The sequence below is a fragment of the Montipora foliosa genome, chromosome 6 (genome assembly GCF_036669935.1).
Source record: "Montipora foliosa isolate CH-2021 chromosome 6, ASM3666993v2, whole genome shotgun sequence".
NCBI classification, from domain to species: domain Eukaryota; kingdom Metazoa; phylum Cnidaria; class Anthozoa; order Scleractinia; family Acroporidae; genus Montipora; species Montipora foliosa.
Window position 1 is genome coordinate 47,642,663 of NC_090874.1, and position 26,771 is coordinate 47,669,433.

General features: G+C 40.3%; 2 protein-coding genes across 2 annotated transcripts in view; one reads left to right on the top strand and one right to left on the bottom strand.

The window, feature by feature from the left end:
* Positions 1 to 18,526, top strand: part of LOC138007527 (methanethiol oxidase-like) — a 20,465-nt gene extending 1,939 nt beyond the window's left edge. Inside the window, exons 2-11 of the mRNA XM_068854499.1 lie at positions 4,093 to 4,256; positions 4,873 to 4,943; positions 9,420 to 9,534; positions 9,813 to 9,933; positions 10,934 to 11,113; positions 11,779 to 11,957; positions 12,709 to 12,787; positions 13,125 to 13,246; positions 14,374 to 14,585; positions 17,634 to 18,526. Of these exons, the coding sequence (XP_068710600.1) occupies positions 4,093 to 4,256; positions 4,873 to 4,943; positions 9,420 to 9,534; positions 9,813 to 9,933; positions 10,934 to 11,113; positions 11,779 to 11,957; positions 12,709 to 12,787; positions 13,125 to 13,246; positions 14,374 to 14,585; positions 17,634 to 17,820 (1,430 nt within the window). The 3' untranslated portion in view covers positions 17,821 to 18,526. The remainder of the gene's footprint in view (positions 1 to 4,092; positions 4,257 to 4,872; positions 4,944 to 9,419; positions 9,535 to 9,812; positions 9,934 to 10,933; positions 11,114 to 11,778; positions 11,958 to 12,708; positions 12,788 to 13,124; positions 13,247 to 14,373; positions 14,586 to 17,633) is intronic.
* Positions 18,527 to 18,639: 113 nt separating this feature from the next.
* Positions 18,640 to 26,150, bottom strand: LOC138005657 (leucine-rich repeat-containing protein 71-like). The gene is made up of 7 exons (XM_068851850.1): positions 26,116 to 26,150; positions 25,914 to 25,951; positions 24,533 to 24,627; positions 23,849 to 23,960; positions 22,534 to 22,646; positions 21,744 to 21,869; positions 18,640 to 19,098 (listed from the first exon to the last, which is right to left on the bottom strand). The coding sequence occupies exons 1-7, from the start codon at positions 26,148 to 26,150 to the stop codon at positions 19,087 to 19,089; spliced, it is 531 nt and encodes a 176-aa protein (XP_068707951.1). The 3' UTR covers positions 18,640 to 19,086.
* Positions 26,151 to 26,771: the final 621 nt, after the last annotated feature.

Consider the following 26,771-nt stretch of genomic DNA (forward strand, 5'->3'; position numbering starts at 1 on the left):
GGTCGATGTATATGAGTATGAAGTTTAAACTTACGAACTTGGTACTGACGACATGAAATGTAAAGTTGACCTAAAAACTTGGTATTAGCGACGTAAAATGAAAAGTTGATCGTTTAAGTTGGAAGTTGATTTGTATTTACCGACATTGTGTTGGTAAGCTCGATGTTTGTTTTCGTGAACGTAATTGTTGACATGACACAGTCCGATGTCGATGTGTAAAGTTGGATGTTGCGTTACAACTTCGATTTTTGGCGGAGATGGAACGCCATACCCTTTAATATCTGCATGTGAATGGCGTGTGTTGTTTTATGTCTCGTCCCGATGGGCATAAATAACGGAATGGTGAAAATTTGACGGACTTAGCGTATGCCATACAATAATAAGAAATAAAGCAACAACGGAAAAATGATATCAATCGTAATGATGAAAAAATATACAGGGAGAGGATGAATCATATTTCATCTGTCGTCTCTGGACAAAAAGCTTCAAGTATGTTTCCCAGGTAAACAAGACGCCAATTAGGCGTTCACGTGGGATGCTCCGATCAAAGCAAGCAACTGGCAGCGGTTGTAATAAAAATTCTAGATTCTGTGACAAAATTCCTTGGAATTATAAACGAATATACAGATCTGAAACTTTCGCGGCTCACTGTCTCCTCGCAATGTTGTTTGCACGCGAGTTTTTGAGCCCCTTTGACAAATCACCGTTATGGAAAGGCAGCAATTTTGTTCGAGGCTGTAGTTGTTATAGATATTACGGGTGTTGTATCAGCTCAAACCTCTTCTTTCATTTTTACAGTTCTGACCAGTTGTAAGTCAGTGTACGAATAAGTTGTAGAGCGTGTTATTAAATGTATACCTGTTGTGAGAAAACGGTGCTTTGGAACGCCTCCACTTTTTTGAAGAGATGATGAGCTCGATATGCGCGTCCTTTTTGAATTTTCTGTTTAGCATGAAGGCCGAACTGCTCCGAAAATATGCGTCAAAAATCCGAGGAATGTTGGTCACAATGAAAGCTAGAACTTGTGAGAGACCGATAGCTGTGACCGCAAAAAATGTGGCGTCCTCTGCTTGGCCAATTATGGGGAAAGGTGTTGGGGCAGGGCTTGGTCGTCTGACACAAAAGGCTTCTCTTGAGGCGCTGTTTTGCTAAAAATAAACTTTGATTTTTGCCTTGGAGATTACAAATGAAGAGTAAACCTTTGGGGGCATTTCAGGGCCAGAAAGGCCTCGTTCTTCAAACGATGCCGCTTTAAGAAAACAATAGTGGCCGGGTATTCTGCAATCGCTCCGAGCCTTTTCTGCGTCCAAGTTTTAAGCTAACACTTTCGATTTAACAAATTGGTGTCAGTTTTTCATGCGTCTGTCCTGTTGTTGATCATGAATGTTATGACGAAATTCATTGTCAATAACAGGACAGACGCATGAAAAACTGACATCAATTTGTTTTTTACAATAACAAAAACGCAGAGGGGTCAAAATTAAATCAAAACACGAGAAGAACGCGAGACAAAAATGGGAGAAACTTCAATCTGACGCAAGCAATATCACGTCATCCTCTCATAAATTATAAAATTATGTGTCTGTCCGCTTTTATTGACAATAAAAATTAACTAATGAGCGCGCGAGAATTTCGCAGGCATTGTAAAAAGTGCTCTGTAACTTTTGAATGCGATCGAATCAAGGAAAGGCCCGATCGTTTTTTTGAGTTTCTGGGTGACATACTCAATGAAAGAAAAAAATTGCCGAAATATGAAATTCCCGTTGAGTTGGAATTTGTACCTTTGCGTTTTAAGAGTTAAGGCGTTGGTTTGTTACTTCGCTAGAAAAAAGGTTGGCATATGAAGGGATCATTCAGGTATCCATCGCATGGCGGTACCAGGTACACTATTTGTAAGTTGTGTTTGTGTATTCAAAGTGAGGATTATTCCATTCGAACTCATTCATTCCAAATCGAGATGGTAAAACGCAAAGCAAGAGAAAAAGCACCCGTTATAAATTGGGGACCGTTTGTTTTTCCTCGTATCCACAAATTGTAACGTTTGTTATCACTGGCTAGTTTCTGTAAGGTCTAAAAAGCGTAAATTTATAGGAATTATAACGGCATATTTTAGTGGCCACATGTTCATTTTACGTCATCTGCAGTATCATGGCCATACTAACGTCACGAAATCTGAGGTACACAAAATAATTTCTACTGTGGATCGCCCGCTTTCGCTAAAGGTGAAGTGTTAATTTCTATTTAAGGCATTAGTACCTGTTTCAACTTTCATGTCGTCGTTGTAATCGGTTTCATGAAAGGTATTTGGTGTTTTGTGGGGTTTTTGTATCGGTCACACAACGTGTCGAAACTACCGTAGTACTAATGGCACTTAATGATCCCCCGAAAATTTAGTTAATTTGTTATTCCTTTTGAATTGGATAGCGCAATTAATTGAGAGCAAAACAAGATACATTCTTAACGTTACCGTGTATAGTTTAGTAGTGTCTTCAGTGAAGGGGATGTAGCGCTTTCCGATTACAGCACAGATATCCCAACTCTTGTTTAAATGTGGCTACTAGAATGTGTCATTTGTTATTGAAGAAAATGCTTTGTTTTCCTTGAGGCTAACCCTTTCCTGCCCATGATTGACACTTATAGATTTTACTCTGTCTAACGCCAGACGATTTCACTCGTCAATGGGGCCCCCCTCGGACAGGGAAGAGTTAATTTAGCTCCTTTCCGTCCTTTCATATGGTGGCGCTACATAAAGGACATCTCAATTTACGATATCCAGGGATATGGACACACTCATTGGAGAACTTCAACATTTTGACAACTTACCTCAACGGAATTCATCCCACCATCAAATTTACATGCAATCGATTCATTCACATGATATCCTTTTCAATAAAAGTCAAATTACCGCCAAGCCTTCTGACAAACCTCTGACAAACATCAGTACCTTTTACATTCTTCATGTCACCCCATATACACCAAACGTTCCATTCCCTCTGACTTAGCTCTCAGACTACGCCTCATTTGCTCCACAAACGAGACATTAACCCTTCGCGCAATTGAACTCATCCCATATCTCCACGAACGTGGTTACAATTGCCGTATCCTCAACAGAATTTTACCGAAAGATACTTCATTCCTCTTTCTCGCCATATCAGAGCGTGATGCATGCGATGTCTGAAAACTATTGCTATTTTACGGCTTTTCGTGGTAGTCAGGTAGCAACCTCAAAATTACCTTGTTCTTGCTAAACTACACAATTTTAGTTACACAAAATGTTCCCCCTTAACACACACACACACACACACACACCACTTCCCTTGTTCGAATTACTGCTTTTCCAGAATGAATTCGCAGAAGAAAGTATCCCTCAAATCATCTTCGTCTGCTCTAAGAGTGACTGAGCATTCTAAGCCCAAGATTTGTGAGTTCGATAATTTTCACCCTTGCTTGTTTATTCTCGCTTGTTCTGCCTTCAGGAAATCTCTCCTCTTTCCGCGGCGCTTCATTCAATTTGCATTCTGGTTAAGAGAAACATGACATTTTACCCGGGGGGGGGGGGGGGGTACTCAGTTATAAGGGCTTAATGGGGACGTGAGGCCAGCCAGGGTATGTTTTTCGGGATTTTTGTCTTGAACAGAGTATCGAATTTATCATTTTTTGTCTTAATTAGGATATCGATTTATCAATTTTTGTCTTAAACTGGGTTAAATGTCTTAAACAGGGTATCAAAAATCGGAATTCTCTCTTAAAATGAGTAGAAAAATCAGCGATATTTGTCTTAAACAGGGTCAGGGTATGAGGGGCCGCGCCGCACCTCCCCAACCAGGGATACATCGAGTACCCCCCCCCCCCCCCACCCGGGACATTTTAATCAGTTTGGGATTTATAAAGCCCTGGCTATTTACAAATGAAGTTGTGACAAAATATGCTCCCATTTGAAATACGTGAAATACTTCTCAGTGATAAGCTGTCAGCATTTTCTCTTATATTCTCTACTTCGGCTTCTCCTAAAAGGTTTGGATCTGTTTTCATTGTGTTTTCATATGCTGCCAGCTCTTAGTTAAGTTCCCAACTATCAATCCTGTTTGTTAGGTCACTGCAGTTGCGGGCCGGGTTATGCCACACCACTGGACGCAATGAGAGGACCCAGAGAACAGATAGTTTACCTGCCTTGTATTCGCAACAACACTGGAGTGGACAAACCCGATTATCTTGCTACTGTGGACGTCAATCCTCGATCTCCAACGTATTCACAGGTAAATTTGAGGTACCGTTCTATTTGGCATTTTTCATTCACTGAGGATGTTGGATTCAGAGGTAATTCGAAAGAAAAAAACACAGACATATATTTGTGTCACACGCTTTCATTACTACGAATGATTTTTCCGCTGCCTAGAAATAACTGTTTGTGTGGGGCTACAGCCACGAAAAGAAGAGAAAGTTCCCATGTCTGATCGAATAAATGCGAAATTGTAAAATCCTAACAGTTTGCTATAAAAATTACTACGACTGACGTAAAGTAGTTCATGCTAAGGTGTGCGGTAGGTGCGCGATGTTTTAAGTTTTTTCGCCCCAGTCTTCCAAGGCTTGCACCCCGTCATCTCGCTTTGCGCAAGGTTACGATGTGCAAATCGTGATAACAATGACTTATTCATTTAAAAGGTCAAATTATATAATATATACTAGCCTGCGTAGCAAGCGTTTCCGTGCTGTTTCGGAGCAAAGAAAGACCGAGGAACGAGATTCTCGGTTTTGGCCGCGCGAGAAATGAAACGAGAGGCAAAAAATTTTTCGCGCGACCTTTGCTCCGAAACAGCACGGAAACGCTTGCTACGCAGGCTAAATATATACCTTCATAAATCACCTTTACAGGTCATTCATCGTCTGCCTGTTCCTTACAAGGGAGATGAGCTGCATCACAGTGGCTGGAATGCCTGCAGTAGGTCAGTTGGTTTTTACCCTGCAATCTTCGTTCTTCTAACCAAACTATGACAAAATAGCATTAAGGTGGCTGAAACCAATTTCACTTCTTTGAAGAGACCTTTTTATTAGAACGGTTGTCACTTCAACACTGTATCACCTAACAGCAATATCATGGTACCACATGAAACATCGGTTATGCGCCCACTATTATAAAACCTTGGACGATAGTTTTATCTCAAATTGCTCATTACTATTCTACAATAAAAGATGGGGGTCAAGTAAAGCCGAAATATGAGGTGTTTTTGGAGAGCTTTCATGTTGCCATGGTAACCAATTGCGTCACAATGGTGGGCGCATTTTGTTAAGCAATAATTGGTGTTTCATATGGTACCATAACATTGCAGTTACGTGATACAGTATAGTAGTTATGACCCTTCTAAGAAGGTATCTTAAAAGCGGTGAAACTGGCTCCAGCCACCTCTAAAAACCCTGCATTAAAAGAACATAAAAGTTGAGTTCGCAGATTTATGCAAGGTATTACTTTAATCTTTCATTGTTGTGTGACCGTTTACGGGAAGCAGTAATTCAAACAAATACAATAGCGTTAATAAAGGAACAACCAGGTCACGTTGGCTAATAACGACAATTGTCCAATGAGCTTTACTGTTGTGAAAAATCATTGAAAATTAATCACTGACATAAAGGTCAATATGAGACACTGATGAGAATAAGTCAAAGGGGTTTATATAAAAAATAAGAACTTTGTATAAATATTAAGGCAAACCTAAAAGTGGAGCTCCTCAATTATTACTTTTTATGTTTTTGTTTGTAGATATTTTTACAACTACAAGGAAGGATTACGTTTTTGCAAACGTTGGCCGTGTAGCACTCGTTATATTTGAACAGACTTAACTGATTAGAGTGTAATGTGAAGTGCTAAGTTTCTACCCCATATGAACCATGTGAGCGTTAGACCTACACATGTTTCATATGGGGTAGAAACTTAGCACTTCACATTACACTCTAATCAGTTAAATTTTTACAACTAGTCTGCTTAGCATACGACAAGTCCTCCCTGCTTATTACCATAAATTACTGAGTCCATTTTCCAGTGCTCTTTCTTGCTCTTTTTGCCGTTTTTCGTCATCATTATTCAGCTTTCTCGTGCTTGCTTTTTCTTACACTGCTTTATTCTGGGTCTTTTTTGCTCTCTCTCTCGTTGTTTGTCACTGATATTTCGCCTGTTTTCTCGTGCTGTCAATCGATCTCTTTTCACGTAACGAGAAAGCGATGCTCAAAGGTTGAGCATCGCTTTCTCGTCGCCTGCTTACAAATTTTTCTATTTTATCTCTCTTTCTTTTCTTTCCTCGCTGTACGATAACGATATATTAAATAAATACTTAGCTTGCTTTTGGTGTCTTCAAAAGATTTGCTTGTTTTACTAAAACGCAGTGTCAAATGCAATACGCTGGCCATGCACCTTTCCACCAAAAAACAGGGATTCCAGCAGTGCGACATTTTGCGCACTGTAGCTTACGATGACGTCATAACCAAAAAAGTTCTCGCATCGATGGCTTACCATATTTTCTAAACCATGGCCTTCCGCGTGCGCGCCGCGGAGATCCACTAAGGAAATTTAGTAGCATGGAGTTTCTCATTGCTGCCGCAGTGAGTGATCCTGAAGCGAACGAACGAGGCAGCTCTCTAATCGGGAGACGAACACATTTTTTCTTCGAAACGCAAGAGATTGTGGTCAAAGGCGCAAGGAATTGTGATTATGCACGAATGAAGGAATTAAGATGTGCGGGTATGATCATTAAAGCCTGGTTTCACTGTCATGCAACAGAAAAATAAATGCGAAATTGTTCAACGAAAAAGGCCAAGAACTTGGAATGTTGTTGTAGGAAAGAAACCTTTTAACCACCTCCCACAATCTCAGATCTGTGCGGTATATCGTTTCTGAGTTATTTGTCGAAGCGTTTCACGTAACTTCATAGAGATTTGTATGGAGACGCCATGTAGTCCACCAATATGGCGGCCGGTAATCAACGAAAACTTCTGGAGTTCACTTTGCGATAAAAGCACTTACTTTTCGCGTATGTGATAAAATAATGATCTCCTAATGTACTTGAAAGGCTCAAACTGCTGAGATTTATGATAATATTCATTTGTTTTTTCAAACAAATAGCTTTGTATCCTGGTGTCACGCAAGGTGACAATTCGAAATTCAAAATGCTGTATTTTCAAAACGAAAGACGTCACGGAACTGGAAACTCGAAAAAAGATTTATTCCTTGGTCACCTTTAACTTTCTTTAGATGAAAATTCAGAAGACCTTGCGATTTTGATTTTAGAATTTGAGCGTGTCACTGTGAAAACCATCTTTTGTTTTCTTTCGTGTCTCGAGTGGGGTCCAGAAGGGATATCCGTAATGAGGCCCAGTTGGGGGTCCAGTTTGGGGTTCACGTTTTGTACCGTCCCTGCAGGTCAACACTCACGGCCATCCCTCTAACTGACATTTCCCTTTTTATTCAACTTACACGACGTACAATCTACTTCAAAGAAACAAACATTTCAATGTGCAGAGAAGATTCAGATTAGGCGAGGCAAAGAGTTTAACCCGGATCAGAAACCCATAAGAGTTGAAACGTGTAACGCGCGTTCACAGCTTCCGAATATTCAGTGCGAACTGATTGGTTGAATGTTTCAGTGCTAAGTACCATATTTGGAAACCCCTCGCTCTTGTTGTTCCAAATATGGTACTTAGCAAATCGAATATTCAGAAGCTTGTTTCCCAACACACAAGGGGCCGTTACACGTTTCAACCCTTATGGGTTTCTGCCCGGATCGATGGCTTCTCCTTGCATATTCCAATATCCACAAGACTAACGAGACAAGCTCCCGGAAAATCGAACTTTTTAGAGTATTGACATAGTAGTACCCAGCAAAACAAGTAAAAGCTAACCGTCTTCACCTAAATACTGTAAATCAGCGCGGCTTTGCTTAGAAACGCTATTTCTTGTTGAACTAAAGCTCTAATTCTGCCTGCGGTAAGTTTGTCATATTAAGATGGGATATTGTGTCGTATAATTGTTACGAAATGTCCAATGTCATTTTGAGGGATGGCCATGAGTGTTGACCTCACTGCCCAAGACCTATTAAAACCTCCCTTGAATTCCACCCACGAAACGTCGTTAAATTACCGCAAGCATAATTGAACATCTCTCTTCCGCTCGGCAGCATTTCTACCATTTAGGTAAACTTGTTTTTTGTAATTGAGCGATCCCCTTGGTGAGGTTCAAAGGTTCAAGTCCCGGAAGTCTTTGCAACAGAAAAAGGGAACAACATGAAATGGATCATCTTGGAGAGGGAGCACCCCCTAAACGGGGCCGGCTCACCAAACTCGTCGGGGAGCCGAACCCCTTTAAAGTGGTACTATGATCAAAAAATCATTTCCTTTTTTTTCTTCTGAATTTGAAAGCGTGTTCGCTTAACACCTAACTGGCAAAATTTTGAGCTTTGAGTTTTATCCAAAGGCTGTTTATTTTCAGTGTAACTTTTGGATTTCATGGTCCGCCATTACTCACTTTCAAAACTGGCCGATTGGACATCAGAGGGTTGGATCTAGAGAAAATGACGTCATTTACTCACTAGCTTAAAATTTCAGCGTGTAAACGCAATTTATTATATATGTAAAACACGGGATGAAAAGTCTGAAAGCCCGAAACTCCCGTGCTGCATATTAATTAGGCCGCGTACACACGCATTGCATTCTTAAACTAGTGAGTGTTTGACGTCATTTTCTCCTCGACGCAGCTCTCTCAAGATTTTGAAGTTAGTAATGGCGGACCAATAAATAAGAAAATTCCAGCTAAAATAAACAGGTGTCTTTTTAAAATCAGAACTTAAAACTTGGGTGAATTAGTGTTTAGTTAACATAGTTTTGAAATCCAAAGGAAAAACAAAAAATCGTGCCGTTTTCAAAATATTGTAATTTTGCATTTTTAAAATTCTCAAATGCATCTATGAAAGAGTGTACCGTATTAATTTTATAACTTAAACGTTCAAACTGCTTCATTAAACGTTTGAATTTAGTTATTCATCATCTATTATTCTCGGCACAATTGTTTAAAGACAGTTGTCGTAACGAGAACAGGTTCTTCTCTCAGAATTCAGGGTTGGTTGGTTCGAGTCAGGGTTTAGGGTTAGGGTTAGGGACTTGGAATGTGGATCGATCGGATTAAATTGAAGCCACCGAAGAGAAATACCGGCAGTTGGAGGTCACAGCAGCCGAATGCAAATTCGAGGCCCTCTGAGCCACTGCTATGCTGGGCTAGAGCTTAACTAGGATCAACATCGAACTTAATCCGTAGAAGAGCTTGGCCCTGGCATTCATAACTCCAAAACTCGGGGACGTTTTCGGGTTAATTAATATTTTAGTAGATCCAGGCCTATAAATGCCCTTTTTTGCCCATTTAAACTGCTTTTTTTTTTCAGTTGTTTTGATGACTCGAGTAAAAAACGCAATCGCCTGATCATGCCATCGTTGATTTCAAGTCGTATTTACATTTTTGATGTGGAAACAGACCCAAGAGCTCCACGGATACACAAGGTAACGAACTCATCTGATCCCAATCTTCTGGATTGCGGGTTCATTATTAAGGTGGAACAGATTGTTAGGTGAGGTTGCCTTTTAGGGCTGAGGGGCAGGTTTATTTATCTCAAAGGTTATCGCTAACATTTTGATGGTTGAACTTGTGGTTTCTTATCCGTTCTTGCTTTTTTTTTGACATTCTGCAAAACTGCGTTGTGGTACATGCCATTAAATTAGCGTTTGGAAACTCCATTATGCTCTTGTAATGTTTGCTAAATTCGTTTGTATTGGGCCAGATTATTTCACCAGAAGAGGTTGCTCAGAAAACTGGCCTTGGGTATCCACACACAACGCACTGTCTGGCAAATGGAGAGGTGATGATTAGCTCCTTGGGGAAAGCTAACGGTGACGGAGAAGGTAATGTGCTTCTCGAGACCTGATTAAATTCTTTAGGAACATATTTCGTGATCAAGGTAAATCCAGGGATGGCTGAGTAGATAAGGAAAGCATCGAATGTTAACGCCTTTAGTTTACTTTTTCAAATTCGTAGATATATATTGCATCTTACGTATTGATATTAATTGTAGGTAATATAAATTCTACTTTATAAATTTTTAAGATGATGACTTAATGTAATAAATGTTTTAATCATATTACTTATTGCTGGACTGTTAATTGACTTTTCTATTAATTCTATTGATTGTAAAGCGCGATGAGCGCTTGGTGTTATTTAGCACGAAATATATCCTTAAATTAAATCACTTAAATTAATATCCCTTGCTTTTTTAAGATAACAAGTACAGCTATGATCCTCGCAGTTATAAAGGCAATTTTAGCAATTGCGTAGAGAAGCCTGAAAAATTCAGGATTTCAAAGGGGTTTGAACCCGTAACCTCACGATGCCGGTGCGATGCCCTAACCAACTCAGCTATGAAGTGGCCGATGTTGGGAGTGGTCATTTGTGGGTTCAAATCTTCCCGTAATGAATGAATCAACGAACGACTTTAGGCCATTTCCGAGTTCATGACTGCCTCCTCTTCAAAGCGAGTCTAAGTGCAAAGTTTTTCTTATGAAAATTAGACGGTTTTCATTCAAACTAATTAACTAAGCAAAACTAATTACCATCACAAAAACTTCGCACTTAGACTCGCTTTGAAGATGAGGCAGACAAGAACTCGGAAATGGAGTATTACATATGATATGGATCACATATTGAACTGCGGATATGGAATCAAATGAAGCTATAATCCTCACAGTTATGAACGCAATTTGAGAATTGCGTAGAGAATCCTGAAAAATTTCACTTGATTTCATATCCGCAGTTTAATACATGATTCATTTCATATATCATTTCGTTTCGTCTTGGGCGGGAATAAAGGATGTCATGAGTAGAAAATCCCTTTTTGTTTGTTTTCAGGTGGTTTTATTATCCTCGATGGAAAGACATTTGACGTGAAAGGCCGTTGGGAGTCTGGGCAGCCTGCTCCCATGGGGTATGACTTTTGGTACCAGCCTCGTTTCAATGTGATGATCAGCACGGAGTGGGGAGAGCCTAAAGCTCTAATTGATGGCTTTAAATTAGAGGATGTTGAAAAGGGTAAGAGTCGCTGATATCCTTAATTGACCTGTATGTTGTATCTCGAGAAAGTACGCGCATGTTACTTTTTGATCTCTTATATGCACGCCTTTATGATCAGGGCGTTCGTAAAATGATGGTGACTTGTACGCCAAAAAATTACAAATAAAGAAATTACAATAGAGAGGATTAGCATCGTGCTTACGACAAACGGCATAAATTAGACTGAAATTTGCGTTTTGCCAAAAATGGGAGAAACTCGTTTGATATGAGCTTATTTATTTCCTGTTAGCTCCAGATATCAAGAAACATCTCAAAAGAGAGAGACGAGTTAGGATGAGAGAATTTTCACGCTTTTATGGCAAACAGCAGCCTGACGTTTCCTGTTTGTCGTTTCACGTTAACGCGATCTCTAATCTCTTAGGTCATGGGTTCCACCCATGGACTTTCTCTACGGCTTCTTTCATAACTGCTATAGTTGCTTCATAACTAGGATGATCACTTGCACTGGCTGAGACGTAAAGTTCCCTCAAGTTATCTGAAACCGTCCGAAACAATCTCGTTTCCATGGAAGGAAGGGATAATTAGAATATGCCCGAAGTATCCTACGATTTTCACTCGTGCTGTTATTGCAACCGAAGGCATAGATGATTGTAGACGGTGGTTTCATTCTTGTCTTTCCTCAGGGAAGTATGGATCTCGATTGCACGTATGGGACTGGACCTCACACACCCTGAAGCAGACAATCGATTTAGGTGTCGGTACCGTGCCCCTCGAGATCAGATTTCTGCACGACCCTGATAAACCGCAAGGATACACGGGATGTGCGTTGAGCAGCACCATCGTTAGATTCTTTCTGAATGAGGTAAAAATGTTGGGACTCGATGCTGAGCATTTCTAGTTCCCTTTCCACGCCTTCATGATTTTTTCACCGGCGTGGTACCTTGCTCTCTACTTTAAAGTTAGGTTTTTTCCTTATTTTTAAGCAACAGGCTTCAAGTGGAGCCAGGGTATAGCTTCCCCTGAAAATTTCGACAGTACTGCACGGATTTCCTCAGTTAAAACATGTTCCAGCTAACGTAAAAGGAACAAACCAAAATTAATTTCAACTGAGGTGTTTTGAGGGGAACGACAACGGATTGTCACACAGAAAAGAAATTGGAAAACGTTTCTTTTAGAGCGGGATGCCCGTTGTGAAATTTCGACATTTTACTGGTTATAAGGAGGTTTCTTTGTTGTGTCGTCGAGGGGAAGAAAATAAGCTAACTAATTTTGCGCCACTTTTACAACTCTCGCAACTTGCCCACGCGTGTTTTCCCGCTCTTTGGGCAAATAACACGCAACTGCTTCAAATTTGTATTGGTTCATCTCCCTGTTTGCACCCAGCGAATTCACTCTGGCTTTGGTTTTTCAAAACGCTTTGCTGAAAAGGGCCTTAAATTTGGCATATTGCCTACTCCTTGTTCTATGTTAGATGGAATTCGCTAGTAGATTCCCACACTTCTTGGGTGTTGCTTTGTCCATTAAAAGAGCGAATAAGCAAGAGCATGCGTATTATGTTCTGTCATCCATTCACCTTTGTAGCGCCTATCGTGAGGCCTTCTTATTTTCTGCAGGTCGAAACTTGGAGTGCTGAGACGGTGATCAGAATTCCACCTAAAAGGGTTGAGGGCTGGGCCCTACCAGATATGCCAGGTTTGTAAAGCCGTTCCAACTTACAAAGGGCGCATTCTGGCACCAAACAAATTAAGAAAAATTGAATTTGTCAAACACTGACTAATGGGAAAAAACAAACAAACAGGCCTAACCTTACAACCTTTTTTGGCTTCTAGGACGTTATGTAGGTAAACTGATAAAAGATTGATTGATTGATTGATTGATTGATTGATTGACCGACTGGAATCGAACTCGGAAAAAAATGGCGGGAGACGAGTGTTCTGACCACTGCGCCTTCTCTTCACCATCTCGATATAATCGAATCAGCTGTGAAACCCCATACGTCCAGTCTTAAGTTAAATTTTGTTTGTTTCAGGTCTTATAACAGATATTCTGATTTCACTGGATGACAAGTTCCTGTATTTCAGTAACTGGCTGCATGGTGATCTTAGACAGTATGACATTACAGATCCAAAGAACCCACGACTTGCTGCACAGGTAATGTTCGTTTTAAGAAAATGTCATGAAAAAATGACAAAACGATTGACACAAGGAAGCAAAATAAGTGGGGCAAAGCAAGCCAAGTGGTCGTTGGTCCAGACTTGAAATCCGGAGGTCCTTGTGTGTAGTTTCGCTTAATCTGATCAAATGTTTTGAGTTGTCTTTGGTTAATGCCTCGGTTGCCGTCTAAAACCCCGAGTAGTCTACCTCCCTCCAACCTCCAAAGGGGAGACCCTTGCTTGTCTGGCCTGCGTAGCAAGCGTTCCTGTTCGACAAAAGAGCTTCGAAACGATTTTCCGCAAATTTGCCGCGCGGAAGTTGGGGAAAGAGACTGAGGGAACGCTTGCAAGAAGACCCCCTATTTTTGAAAAACCCGTTCGCCCACGAACGGTGCGGCACAGTCACAATGATTCACAGGTGACCAATTCTGGAGCAAAATATGTTAGTTCTAGCGTGACAAAGACAATGGCAGAAGATGTGGAAGGTTTTGAATCGTGTGTTGAGGCTGAGCGAATCGGGTCTCGGTTTTACGTTAAAAAGGGAACAAGGACTGTCAATGTGCCATCTCTTTGACTGTATAGATGTAATGGCCGTTTTGCAAACAGGATTCGGAAAAAGCTTAATTTCTCAGATGTCGATAAGTTTCTTTTCGATTGTTTAAACAAATTCTCGGAAGAAACATAATCGGTCGTACCTGGCTGAGAAGCTGGTGTTTCCTCGTTAACATGGTTATCTGTTATTGGCTAATTTGTTAATACACGTCAATCAGGTGTGTCAAGTCAACCATTAAAAGGGGGGCGTTTTTCAAAAATAGGGGGTCTTCTTGCAAGCATTCCCTCAGTCTCTTGCCCCAACTTTCGCGCGGCCATTTTGCGGAAAATCGTTTCGAAGCACTTCTCTCGAGCAGGAACACTTGCTACGCAGGCTATTGCTTCTCTGATCACTCGACCTCTCTCTCCAATTCTTACAAGTCCGTTCCTCAATTGATCCTTGAGAGGCCTCTGTAGGAGTTGTCAATTTGAAGCGGATCCTTGGGCAAATGGGCAATTTTTTTTTTTTGTGGATTGTGACCTTTGTTTTCGGTGGCAAGGCTGGAAAACATATCGTATCGTTATCTTTATCAGCTGTTCATTGGTGGCAGTATTGTTAGCGACGGTCCAGTAAAGGTAATTCAGGACTCTGAGCTTAGTGGACAGCCTGCGCCATGTTACGTGAAGGGAAAGCGAGTGGAAGGAGGACCGCAGATGATTCAACTCAGTTTGGATGGAAAGCGGCTTTACGTTACAACATCTCTATACAGTGCGTGGGACAACCAGTTCTACCCAAATCTAGCAAAGTAAGTTATATTAAATTCTCTGGAATTCAGAGGCTTGAAGTTTTTGTGGTAGGCGAAGGCAACAGTACTTACAAAAAGGGGTTAGCCAAGTATAGTGATGGTAGTAGTCAGACAAGAAATTCACCTCTTGTACAGTCCATAGCGGTACAAGTACGTAGGCAAATGCATTCTCTTAGGCTCAACAACCGCAGTTCCCAGTTGAATGACCAGTGTGCAGCGCATTTGCTCGATTCACAGTTGGAATCCCGTTTAAGCCTGGATTTTCCAGCGTTCATTTTTCCTACCCCAGTCCCAATTTTAAGACTCGGGTCAATAATTAGCAGCAACACAAGATGATCAACATTATTGAGGCTCTTACAATTCATGTCCTGCTTTTAATTTGCTGTTAGTTTCATAAATCTCTGTTATTTAGTGAAAGATCATCGCCGCCTGACAAGAAAAACTTAACTCCCTTGCCTTGTTTCATGCCTCTTCACAACTGCTTAAAGGAAACCTCCACTCTTACTACAGAATAAGCTTAAACCGAAGGAAATTATGTTTACAAACAAATTTGTTCGAAATTTATTTTTAAAACAGCGTTTATATAAAGAAAAGTGAATTTTACAATCGCTTATTGTCAATTTCAAATTTCGCGGGCGCAGCCATCTTGAATAGTTGTGACGTGTTGCGGGTGCCCTATTGTTCTGACACGAAGAGTTTGTGTCTAATAACAATAGGGCAACCGTTACAAGTTACAATTATTCAAGATGGCGGCGGCCGCGAAATTTGAGAGCAAAAAAAGGTGATTCTTAGGCCCGTTTTAAACGTCGCAATTTTTTTTTCATTTGCATTAGATTCGGCTCATGTAAAATGCAACGTTAAAAACGGGCCTAAAACTTAGCTAAGTTATTATACCATTTGAATATAAGCGTTTAAGGACAAAATTTAGGGCGTTTTTAGATGACCTCATTGTTGCCATGGTGACCTATTACGCCACGTCAATGAATGCGTCTTGTTAAGCAGTTATTGCTGTTTCATTTTGTACCACAACATTGCCGTTTCGTGAAACAGTTAATCCTTCTAATAAGACATTACCTCCAAATTGTTGAAACTGGTGTGAGTCACTTTTTTAACAAAAATGATCTCTTCTCGCCCAGTAAATCATTTCATTTCTGCAGTTCCGATATACGATTTTCATGGTTTCGATCATAAAATAAATCTGTTAGCAGAGGTACACATAGTAACAAAGGTTTCAAGCCACGTTCGCATACAATCCATGGTTTGTGAGCTACGCTGAAAAACTCGTAACTAAATGATCTTTTTCGAATATGTGAAGTTTCATATAACTTGAACTCGAAATTAGGGAGCTTAAGTACGCCCGTTTGTTAGACGCGGACAGCAACCAGAAGTGAGCTACTTGTCTTTCCCTTTTAAGTCGTCTTCACAGAACCACATTTGCATTGTTAAAGGGGCTATGTCACGCAAAATGATGTAATTCCATGATTTGCAAAATGCCCAAAAAGTAAAATGGAACACTGCAATAACCACTTAAACTGTTGAACAAGATAAAAGAAATACAGCAAAAGAAAAGAGAACCATGAATGGACCCAAATGGTCAAGGTTGAAACGGATTGCATTTAGGTAATCTTGAAAACAGCCGGCTCCACGTTTTTTAAATTTATGGCAAATCGAGCGAATGTAGACAATGGTTAACATATATCAAATACAAGGTGTTACAAATGAACCCACTGGGAACTCGGAAAAAATCCGAGCCCCAGATGGGATTCGAACCCACGACCCTCCGTGTTCTAGTACGGATGCTCTAACCACTGAACTACTGGAGACTCTATGGTGAGCAAGGGTGAAATGTGGGTAATTGACTCGAGCTGCATCACGCAGCCACAGAGTCAAATATCGACTGACGGCATAGCTCATAACTGCGGCCGCATCGTTCACGGAAATGCAGGCAACTGTATTTCAATGATGCTCTAGTGTGACTGCGTGAGGCAGTTATGAGCTATGCCGTCAGTCGATATTTGACTCTGTGGCTGCGTGATGCAGCTCGAGTCAATTACCCACATTTCACCCTTGCTCACCATAGAGTCTCCAGTAGCTCAGTGGTTAGAGCATCCGTACTAGAACACGGAGGGTCGTGGGTTCGAATCCTATCTGGGGCTCGGATTTTTTCCGAGTTCCCAGTGGGTTCATTTGTAACACCTTGTATTTGATTTATGGCAAATCGCCTGGATAAAGCTCGTTTTTACTCAGAATCATCTTGTTTGTGATGTAACGATAATTTTATCAGTAAAGGAATTCCACATTACCATTTTCGAGTTTTAAACTTGTGATTAATAACGTGACATAGCCCCTTTTAAGTATCTTTTCTCCATTAGAGATGATTAGTATTAAAATCTGGGAGACACCACTGTCCCGGCAAACGAAATGTTCTCTTCCGGTTGCGGTCCGCGTTTCAAAAACGCACGTGCTTAAGCTTCCATTGCCAGCTCCCAACGGGATGGTAGGTCGGTCGGTGGAGCAATTGCTGCCATAATTGCCGGGACGGTCATGTAATAAGCGCCAAAAGTGTTGAGACACTCTCCCTTTTAAGGAATCTCGGACAAATCCCTCCCCCAAAGTCTTTCCATCTAGCCCCCTCCCCCCCGAATAATGTTGTTTTCTTATCGGAACTCTTCCTTTTTCCGTTTCCAACATTGAAGGGGGGAGGCGGGGGAAGAGGGGGGGAGTGCAAGAGGAAAATGCAATGTTAAGGTGATTTTTCCCTAATTGTTGTCTTCCCAGTTCAGTGTCTCAACTATTTTTGTCGCTTATTCAGGTTGTGGGTTCGGATCCCGTTCAAGTCTGCATTTTTTTCGGGATTCCCGCTTTGCAACAATTCTTTGCAACTGCTTAAGTTGCGCATGCCCAACTAATTGCGATGATCTTTCCAAACTTTTCACTGTTGGCTTAAGGACCTTTTCTTTTTTTGTGAGGGGGTTGGTGAGTATCATAAACCGAAATGGCAACAACTTAACACTGACACAGTAAAAAGTTCTTTTTTTCTCTATGTAGGAAAGGTGCCATGTTGCTTCAGGTAGACGTAGACTCCGTGAATGGCGGTCTTACGTTGAATCCTGATTTTTGCGTTGATTTTGGAGATGAACCTGACGGCCCCTCCCTTGCCCATGAAGTGCGTTATCCAGGCGGAGATTGCTCCTCTGACATATGGCTGGCAAACACCGACCCATCAAAACTGTAACCTCTGTCTTGGAAAAAAGGATAGAACACTGACTTTCATGGGATTATATGAAAATAAGTAACCGATTTTTGATTTTTTTCCCCGTGGATGTATGTTAGTTGATGCTGCTATATCACGATATAAACACCCGCCAGGAACAGACTAAAAGTTATGACGTGGCAAAAATAGAATCGCTCACAACGAATATTATCAGAAGTCTAGACTATCTATGTTTACAACTGAAAAATAATGCTTGTGTCAAATTGTAAACCAAATTTGGTAATTTAATTATGTGATTGAAAGATTGACAAGAATTGCATATTTCTTTGACCGAACCGAAAACAAGATGGGTCTAAGTATTGCCAGGCACGTGCAGACTGTGGACAAGGACGGTAAAAATTCTTTACATGCATGGCAATAAAAACTGTAAACGAAGGTGCAAAAAGTGAAAAAAAAAACCTTAATTCCAATAGGTAATTCAAGAGCCGACTTGAGAGTATTACAAAGTAGTCCAGGCCTCAGTTGTTCAAACGGTGGATAACGCTATCCACGGGATAAATCACTATCTAGTGGATAAACACTAGCGAACGCAATTGAGTTATCCAGTGGATAGTGATTTATTCAGTGGATAGCGCTGTCTACCCTTCGAACAACTGGGGCCAGGTGTGAAATTCTGTGATTGTATCTTTTCATAAGAGTGAAAATAAACTTTCATCTGAAAAAAAAATGACGTGACGCGGATCTTAATTCGAGAGAAAATTGAAGTAAATATGCCATTTCCCAGTTAAAGTCAGTCTCCTCTTTAAAGCGAGTCTAAGTGCGAAGTTTTTGTGATGATAATAACTTCTACTTTACATATGAATGAAAACTAATTTTCATAACAAAAACTCGCACTTAGACTCGCTTTGAACAGGAGGCAGACATGAACTCGGAAATGTCCTATCCGAAATGGCTCATTTTTTAAACTGACTGATTACAAAAGGAAAAAATTATTTCTGGTCAATGAGAACCAAAACGAAATGCGTCAAATAATTTCTGTGAAAACAAGACATGCCAAATTAACAAACGCAGACCTTATAAAGAATGTTTTATTTACAATAAAATACAGTTTCTGTATATTACAACGACACAAATATTCTAAAGTTCGCCAAAACTAGGCAAAACTCATTTTGAAATCCAGATGGTGCTCCCAGCGTTAAGACCTCTTTTTTTAAGCCCTGAACATTGACGCCCGTCATTCATATCCCACCGCACTGTTTCCATGAACAGGCAGTTTCCCAGTGACAATCAAGCCTCTTCCTGCAATGTGATAAGCACCAATTTTGATTTTTATTGCAATATTTTATTAGGTGTAATCCTTAGTGGACATAAGAGGGGAGAAGGTAGAGTTGCCAAAAGAGCTTATTACTGCGTCGTTGCCATGCCAAATTATTATTTTCCTTTTTTTCCGTGTCAAGAAAATGGAAAAGTTGCACAATAGGTCTTTCCTGTCACATCCGTGCTAAGTATTCTCTTTGTGCGTAGAGTCTTCTGCGCATATTTTTGGTAGGTTTCAGGGGGTAGTAGAAATGCGTAGATTTTATCCGGTGGACACAGGAGAATATTAACGGAATATGCAGTCGACGTCATTGCAGCGCGAATGGTGTTTTAGTGGATTAGTGGATCTTTGAACAAAATATACCCATATGGACTTAAGAATGGAACTTCAATTGCATAAACAAGACAGGCGGTGAAAAATAAATATCTGGAATCTTAAAAGCGACGAGTAATGGCCTTCGCCAACAATTTGCATCTCCGTATCAAAGATAGCTGTGTTTCTAATATTCTACTGACTGCTGTGTTATGTACAACACTGAAACCAAATGGCAAATTCTGTACGAGTTTACAGTCAAAACAACTCAACCGTTCCTCAGACGAGCGGATTAATGAGTTCATTATTGCAAACTTGATATCAGTAACCATTTGAATAATTGCTGGTTTCCGGTGCCAACACCTAAAATCCTAACTTTCCCAATGGGCAAGCGAACTTGATGGCCCACTTGCCACTTGCTCTTAATAATAGAAAAAATAGGCACATAACACAGCGCTGTATTCCATATTGTCAACTGAACTGCGTTTTGTCTTCAAGGAGATTCAAGTTGTCTTTGCGTAATGTGTAGCCCTAATAGTACACCATATTGTTTTGGTATCTTAAATCATTATAGAGCCATGGTAGATGTCTTAGGTAAATAGCCCCCTGGGAAGACATGTGGTTACAAGTAAAATACTAAACCCACAAAGATTGAAGAAAATCAAAGTGAATCGAGAAACATTGGCTTCGAGGTTGACATGTTGATCATTTTCAAGTTCCCTTACAAGTTCTTTTTCACCACAAGGTTACGCGTGTACTCTAAGCGTCTGACAGCTTTCTAAGACAAGAGTTAACTGAAGTTGTTAACTGAAGTTATTCCCTGCCTGCCCGGCGGGGTTAGTATCTATATGGGAGACCTCAAAATATACCACTTTGTGCCAGAAACATAACACAGAAAATTTTATTTTAGCGCTCAAAAATGCGAACTAAGCAAGGTACAGATTTTGTTAGCCTGCTTTATGCAGAACAAATATTGATGCAAAAGTAAATAAAATTTGATACACAGTTTTTAGGAAGAGCAGAAGGAAGTTTTCAGCAAGTGTTGATCGAGAATAAAATATTTTGCCATCAGCAACAAAATTTGCGACATGAAAACATGATTTTTAACCGAGAATATAAAAAATTACCATCAGCGAAAAACATTTTGGGAAATTTTTGCTACGTTCAATTTTTTTATTGTACTTTTGGCTGCACAAGTAAATCGTAAAATCGAAAGTGACATCGAATTCAGCGGGCACCGTGATCAAGTCACCTTGCGTGTTTACTCGCCAAACAAAGGATACATCTGTGTCAAAATGATGGCAAGACACCGGGTTTGTTTTTGTTTTTGTAAGTTTGGTTTTTTTTTCTTTCAAGTGTTTTAAAGTTTGACAAGAAATGTGCGAATTCAACACAAACATCACAATCGCCTAACTCTTGAGGTTGACCATTGTTTCTGTAAAGTCAAAAGTTTACCCTCAAATGCGAGGTCATTTATCACCAGGTAATTCCATCGTTTTGGAAATAGCTGCTGCTTTATTATTCATCAGCGTTACAAATTCTTGCCGATTTTGGGGCTCTTTGTTGAAACTCAAGCACGCTTCCAACAGACCTGTTTATTTTAGTGACTTATGCACGCGCTGCGGGCCTATTGGCACCACGGACACTCTTAACACTCTTACAACCCGGTGACATGGTGTGCAGTGCACTTACAGTGCACTACCGCAAAAAATAGAAAACTGTATATTTTGTCTCTTGACATCTTTAAAGTTTTTTAACCCTTTGAAGTCCAAGAGTATTGAAATAAATGTCTCCTCACAAGTTCATTACATTGTTACGCAGACTGGTGACGAGAATAAAGAAATATATCACCAGGGTTTTTTTTGTCTAGAGATGTCAAATTCCCATAACTGACTGACATAAAAAGTAATGTATGACAATCAGTAAGGAGAATTAACATTCAGATCTTAGGAATACAAGGGTTAAATGATTGAGTGGGTGCTTGCCCAGTGGGTAACGAAAAGTCGCTTGAAATCTACTTGTCCTGGCAGACCGGACTGAGTTCTTCTCCAACGTTGGGTACTTAAAAGTTCTTTGTTTTCTTACGACCTCACGGTGGCCATTTTGGTGTTCCAAACTACTCCTCTTCTGTTTTTTCTTTTGTTGCGATTACAAACATTTCTAAAATACTTTGCCTGTTTCTGCGATCGTTTGCGATTACATGAAACCACGCCTACATTTCCCTAAATAAAAACAAGATCCCAAAAAGGGTCTCTATTCTGTCTCCTCTTCGCGTTAGCAAGCAGGACGCTTCACACTTGTATACTGGACTAACCTTGGTTGAGCCAGCGGTTGTCTCATCCACTGGGCTTGGCTGTGGTGGTTTGTAAAATGGGTCCCGCGTTTGCATGAGTTCCATTAACCGCTGATAAGATGGGTTTTCAGGGGAAAACAGATTTCTCTGCAAATAAATTATGATTTCAGTATTTTTCTCAGCAAAAAGATATCTTGTAAAACATTTCGGACCTTCATTTTTAACTTGTACTTTTCCGTAACTAGTAAAATGATTGTCTCTCCAACTTCAACACTCTTTTACGCTCGCTATTTTTCGAATTATTCTCAGCGATATACAGTAGGATTTGTTTGCTTTGGTGGCAACGTAGAGAAGTGCATGTTACGAGAAAGACACAAGCATCAATCGAGCTGCAAACGGAGTGACCTGCCTCTAGCACAGTCTGGAAGGAGCTCAACCTCTTGAAATAACCTTTGTTCCCGGTTAAACATCACTCGTCATAGTATTATGTTTCTTTTTTCTTATATTATATGTTATGTATATATTTTCTTGTGACGAATCTCAATAAACTAAACTAAACTAATCCTTTTAAAGTTTTGCCTTTAAAGACGTTACAAATTTAGATGAGATTGGTTGATTTATTAATACTGTCGTTGAAACGACTTCGGAAATAGATAAAACAATCAATTCAAAGCGGGTTGGGCAGCCAAATTTGTGTGACCACGATCACTTTCACCTTCAATACAAATGGAAGTTAATTTTCACGAGAAATACTTCGCACATAAGTTGGCTTTGAAAAATAAACCAAAAGTGAACTTAATGTTTGACTTACACTTAATGAAAATCTCATGAGGCCTGTTGGTTTACCAGAGGAGGACGTCACCTCTGCTTGCCTTTGTATCGAGATGAGAAAAGCTTCCACACCTGTGACACCTACTTTATTCCCTGTAACCGATTAAAGAAACATTGCTATAATCTTACCACACACACACCTCCTGAAGTATAATTTACTGGCTGTTTTTAGAACTACACTTGTTTATGCAGAACTGACACTGTATAAGAAAGGAAGAATATTCGCGGTGCTTCACTTTCCAATTGTAGCTCTTGGCTTGATGTGCAAGGATAAGCAAAGGTAACAAAGATGTAATACGTTTTCAGTTTTAACGATCGAAAAACTACTAGATCGTGCAGGTTAAACAGAGATTTTCCTGAGATGCATTTGAAGGTACTCCGGTTTCCTTACTTCACACTGGCCAAAGCTCGTACCCATTTATTTTTAGGATACCTCGCCCACAATATAGGACGTGAACGAGATGAAATAATCGCGAAAGCCATAATACGACACTTAACGACGTTTTCATCGACGTAGCTGTCGTAGATCTTTAACTACCTATTAGTGATGTAAAGGGCCACTAAATTTTCAGATGCATTAGAACCAGGAAAACATCCACATTGCTATGGTCTTCAGTATGGGGCCATGCACTTCACCTGTCAGAGCCCTGGGAACAACTGAAAGCTTCATAAACTTTGTAACGTTGATGGACATAGTTTGACGACGGACTAGGTACGTTCAATTATAGCCTTGCATAAAGATTAATTGTTAGCTTATTACGGTTAATAATAGATGGCTGTATTTTGCTTGCCGAGCCTACTGTACTTTAGGGTTCCGTGATAATGATATGTAATGAACTAAAGCGAGAGAAAATGAGGGGACAGAGAGGGAGGCTCCCGGTCCAGCTCTTGGGATATGCCATGCCCACGAAAGTATTTTTAGACGAGCGGAAGTCTTTGTTCTGGCGGAAGTCTGTCTTCCGAGACGACGGCATGCAGCTCAACCTCGGTCTGATGTTTGAATGATATAAATATTCATCAGCTTTCCACGTGCGCCGCCATTTTCTCTTTTCACTAAGAACCTGAGAGCGAGGCAAGACTGCATGCGGACGTCTCGGAAGACAGACTTCCGCCAGAACAAAGACTTCCGCTCGTCTAAAAATAACTTTCGTGGACATGACATATCCCGGCCAATGCCCTGAACCTCCCTCTCTGTCCCCTCATTTTCTCTTGAATAAAGTTATTTATTGATCCATGTTCGAGGAAAAATAAAGTAAAATGAAAACAAGCAAACAAAGGGAAAAACTGATACTTACTAGACAAATTTACGTTGATAAGGGCTCTGTTTCCAGGAATAATAATTTCGCCATTTTCTTCTTTGAGGGGAATTTCAAGTAACGGATTTGGAAATTCTACAGCTTCTGGTTGCTGTAGAGGAAAAAATTATTACAAAGAAGTCATATAAGGAACATAAATATAATATGTAGAGATTTCGCCGGAGAGTGCGACACGTTTTCCCGGGGCGGGGGACTGGACAGAAGCAATATTGTGGCCAATGTCCCCAACAGAACACATTTCAGTTTTCATGATCACCGACCATCGCAGAGACCTGGGATACGTCAGGAAAACAGAAGTGCAACTACAAAATTCAGGGCCACACATGGTCACCACATGCAAATAAGGTGGAAGCTTTTTAAGAACAAGAAACAACAAAAGGTGTTCTTGCTTGGCCCATTCGTGATTTTATCCGATACGTCAGCAACCAGTGTTGCGAAGACATTTAATGGGTACCCTGTGACACATAGTAGGCCTGACTGACCAATTATCCACAGACGATCGGGATCGTCTATGATTTCCAGTCATCAGAGAGAGAAAGGAAACCGTGAAACACGTGAAACATGGCTTCCAATTATAACAAAAAACTGTTTGCTATAGGAAGAGACATCTATCTTGTAAAAGTTAAACCGGAAACCTGATTTCAACAGCAACATAATCCTTACCTCTTGCTCGGGTTGCTGTTGTTTTTTATCTCCTTTAATCGAACTGGTTTTCTTTCCCTTTCCCTGACCTTTACTGACAGCTTCGGTTGAAGCAACTGCTAAACAATACAGAAATGATCGCTCTTAGTTTACGTTATTCCCACACTCTTACTGACGCATAATACTACGTGGACTTATTTTTGAAAATCGCTTAATACTCGGAGTCGAGGCACAACAAATTCATGTTACGAAATCGAATTGCACAGTCTTATCAAAACTGAGACTACGCCCTGATAATTCAAACCGGACTTTCATTTTTTATCATTCCAAAAACAAATAGCATTTCTACATATTTTTTAAAAAAGATATGAATGCCTTGAAGTTTAGTTATCCACTCCGGCTGTAGTCTGCAGAAGAAGGTGACCTCACCTGGACTAAATGTTATTGCCGACGAAAACAATATCGACGGAAATCACATCAACGAATCGACTGGAAAGAACAACTCTGAAAGAAATGTGTACTTGAAGTGCGGGTTGTAGACGAAAGATAGAAGTGATCCTTGCAATTATCAGGACAATTTAAGGACGTTGCGTACTATTGTTATTGCGCATACGTTCTGCGCATCTCGAGATCCTCGGATTTCATATGGGTATTGATTATTTATACAGAGATATTCTTGCGCGCTTCAAAGCCATGCGGAGAAAGCAAAATTTAGCAAGTGCTCTTGGTATCCAAAAAGAAAATTGGGGGTAACCACGCATTTTTCAGAGATAATTAAGCTTCAATTTGGAAAAGAACGCCATACAATGCTTTGTATTTTAAAGCTTTTTACAAATATTGTTGATTAATTATCTTCAAAAAAATGCGTGGTTACCCCCAATTTTCTTTTTGGATTTTAATAACACTTGTTAAGATCTGCATTTCCCGCATATTCCGTAAACCGCGTAAAAATACCTTTGAATTAGTAGGCACCGTCCTTAAGCAATTGTGTCATATCAGAAGCTCATGACCTGGTTTTTGAGTTTAAAAATTTCCTTATTTGGATGTAACGTAGCTCCTGCATTTTCCCGCGCGTACAACTTCGATCTCGTTTTGTCCATATTTGGGCATAAAATCCCCAGCTCTGTTCCAAGAAAAAGAGTCGCAAGTTACACGCTTCATGCCGTCATGTGCTCATATAGACACCTGAGAAATTCCCAGGAGGCCTCAAAGGGATTCGAACCCATGACCTTTGCGATGCCGGTGCAATGCTCTATGAACTGAGCTATGAAGCCACACAGTTGGGATCAATTGCTTCAATTAATTGCCCAGATAAGTGAGAGGATCACCTATATCTTTTGAAAAAAAAAACTCTCCCAGGATTTCGATTACCATGATTAATGGTGATATCAGTGGAACTCACCTTTTTTTGGCCTTTTCCGTTTCCTGCTTTTTGTTCTCCTACAAAAACAGCCAAGAAAACGCTCTCATGATAAAACGCACGGATGAGATAAAAGGTACGAAATGCCAAATTCATCCGAGCAGTTAAGACAACAAGTTAAAGGTGTGATTCCTTCCTTACACATGGAAAAATCGCCACCATCTAGTTCTACGAAAAATTCTACTGTAGATGGCTTTCAATTGACGTCACAGCAACCATGTTGGTGCACAGGACAAGAGATAAAAAAAGTATCATGGGAATTTGACTCTATTATAATGCAAAAGATGAGCCATAATTTGCTATTGTTTTGCGCACGGACATGGCCGTCTCATCAAGTGATTGAAAACCATCTACAAAAATGAAATGAAATGAAAATGAAAAATTCTTCTATAAAAGTACGCTTAAATTTAACTTTTTAAAAGAGGGATTTTGCACTTTTGGCTGAACACTCTGCTTCTTGAGGTTAAATGAAATGAAATGCAATTTAACAGAGTTAACAACTAGGAGCGACTGCGTCAATTGTTGTCAGTGGTTTTTGTTATATTTCAGCATGCATCTGATGACTCTTGCTTAGGGTTGTAGAGCTTATTTATCGGTTTGGCGGGAAGAAGGAGCATTTTGTGTAGAGCGCTTTGCGGTTTGTCCCCTCCTTCTACTTTCCACTGTTTATCAGTGTGACGGGTGCCTATCTTCTCTGCTGTGTGGGGGCTCATAGCTGGGTTGTCAGGTTTTGCCAGCCATGGGTGTAGTCTTCATCTTGGATCTGGCTGCCAATAGTGGAAACTCCAGGATATCTCGGGTACCCAACCTCCATTTAAAGACGAAGATGTCAACCAACTT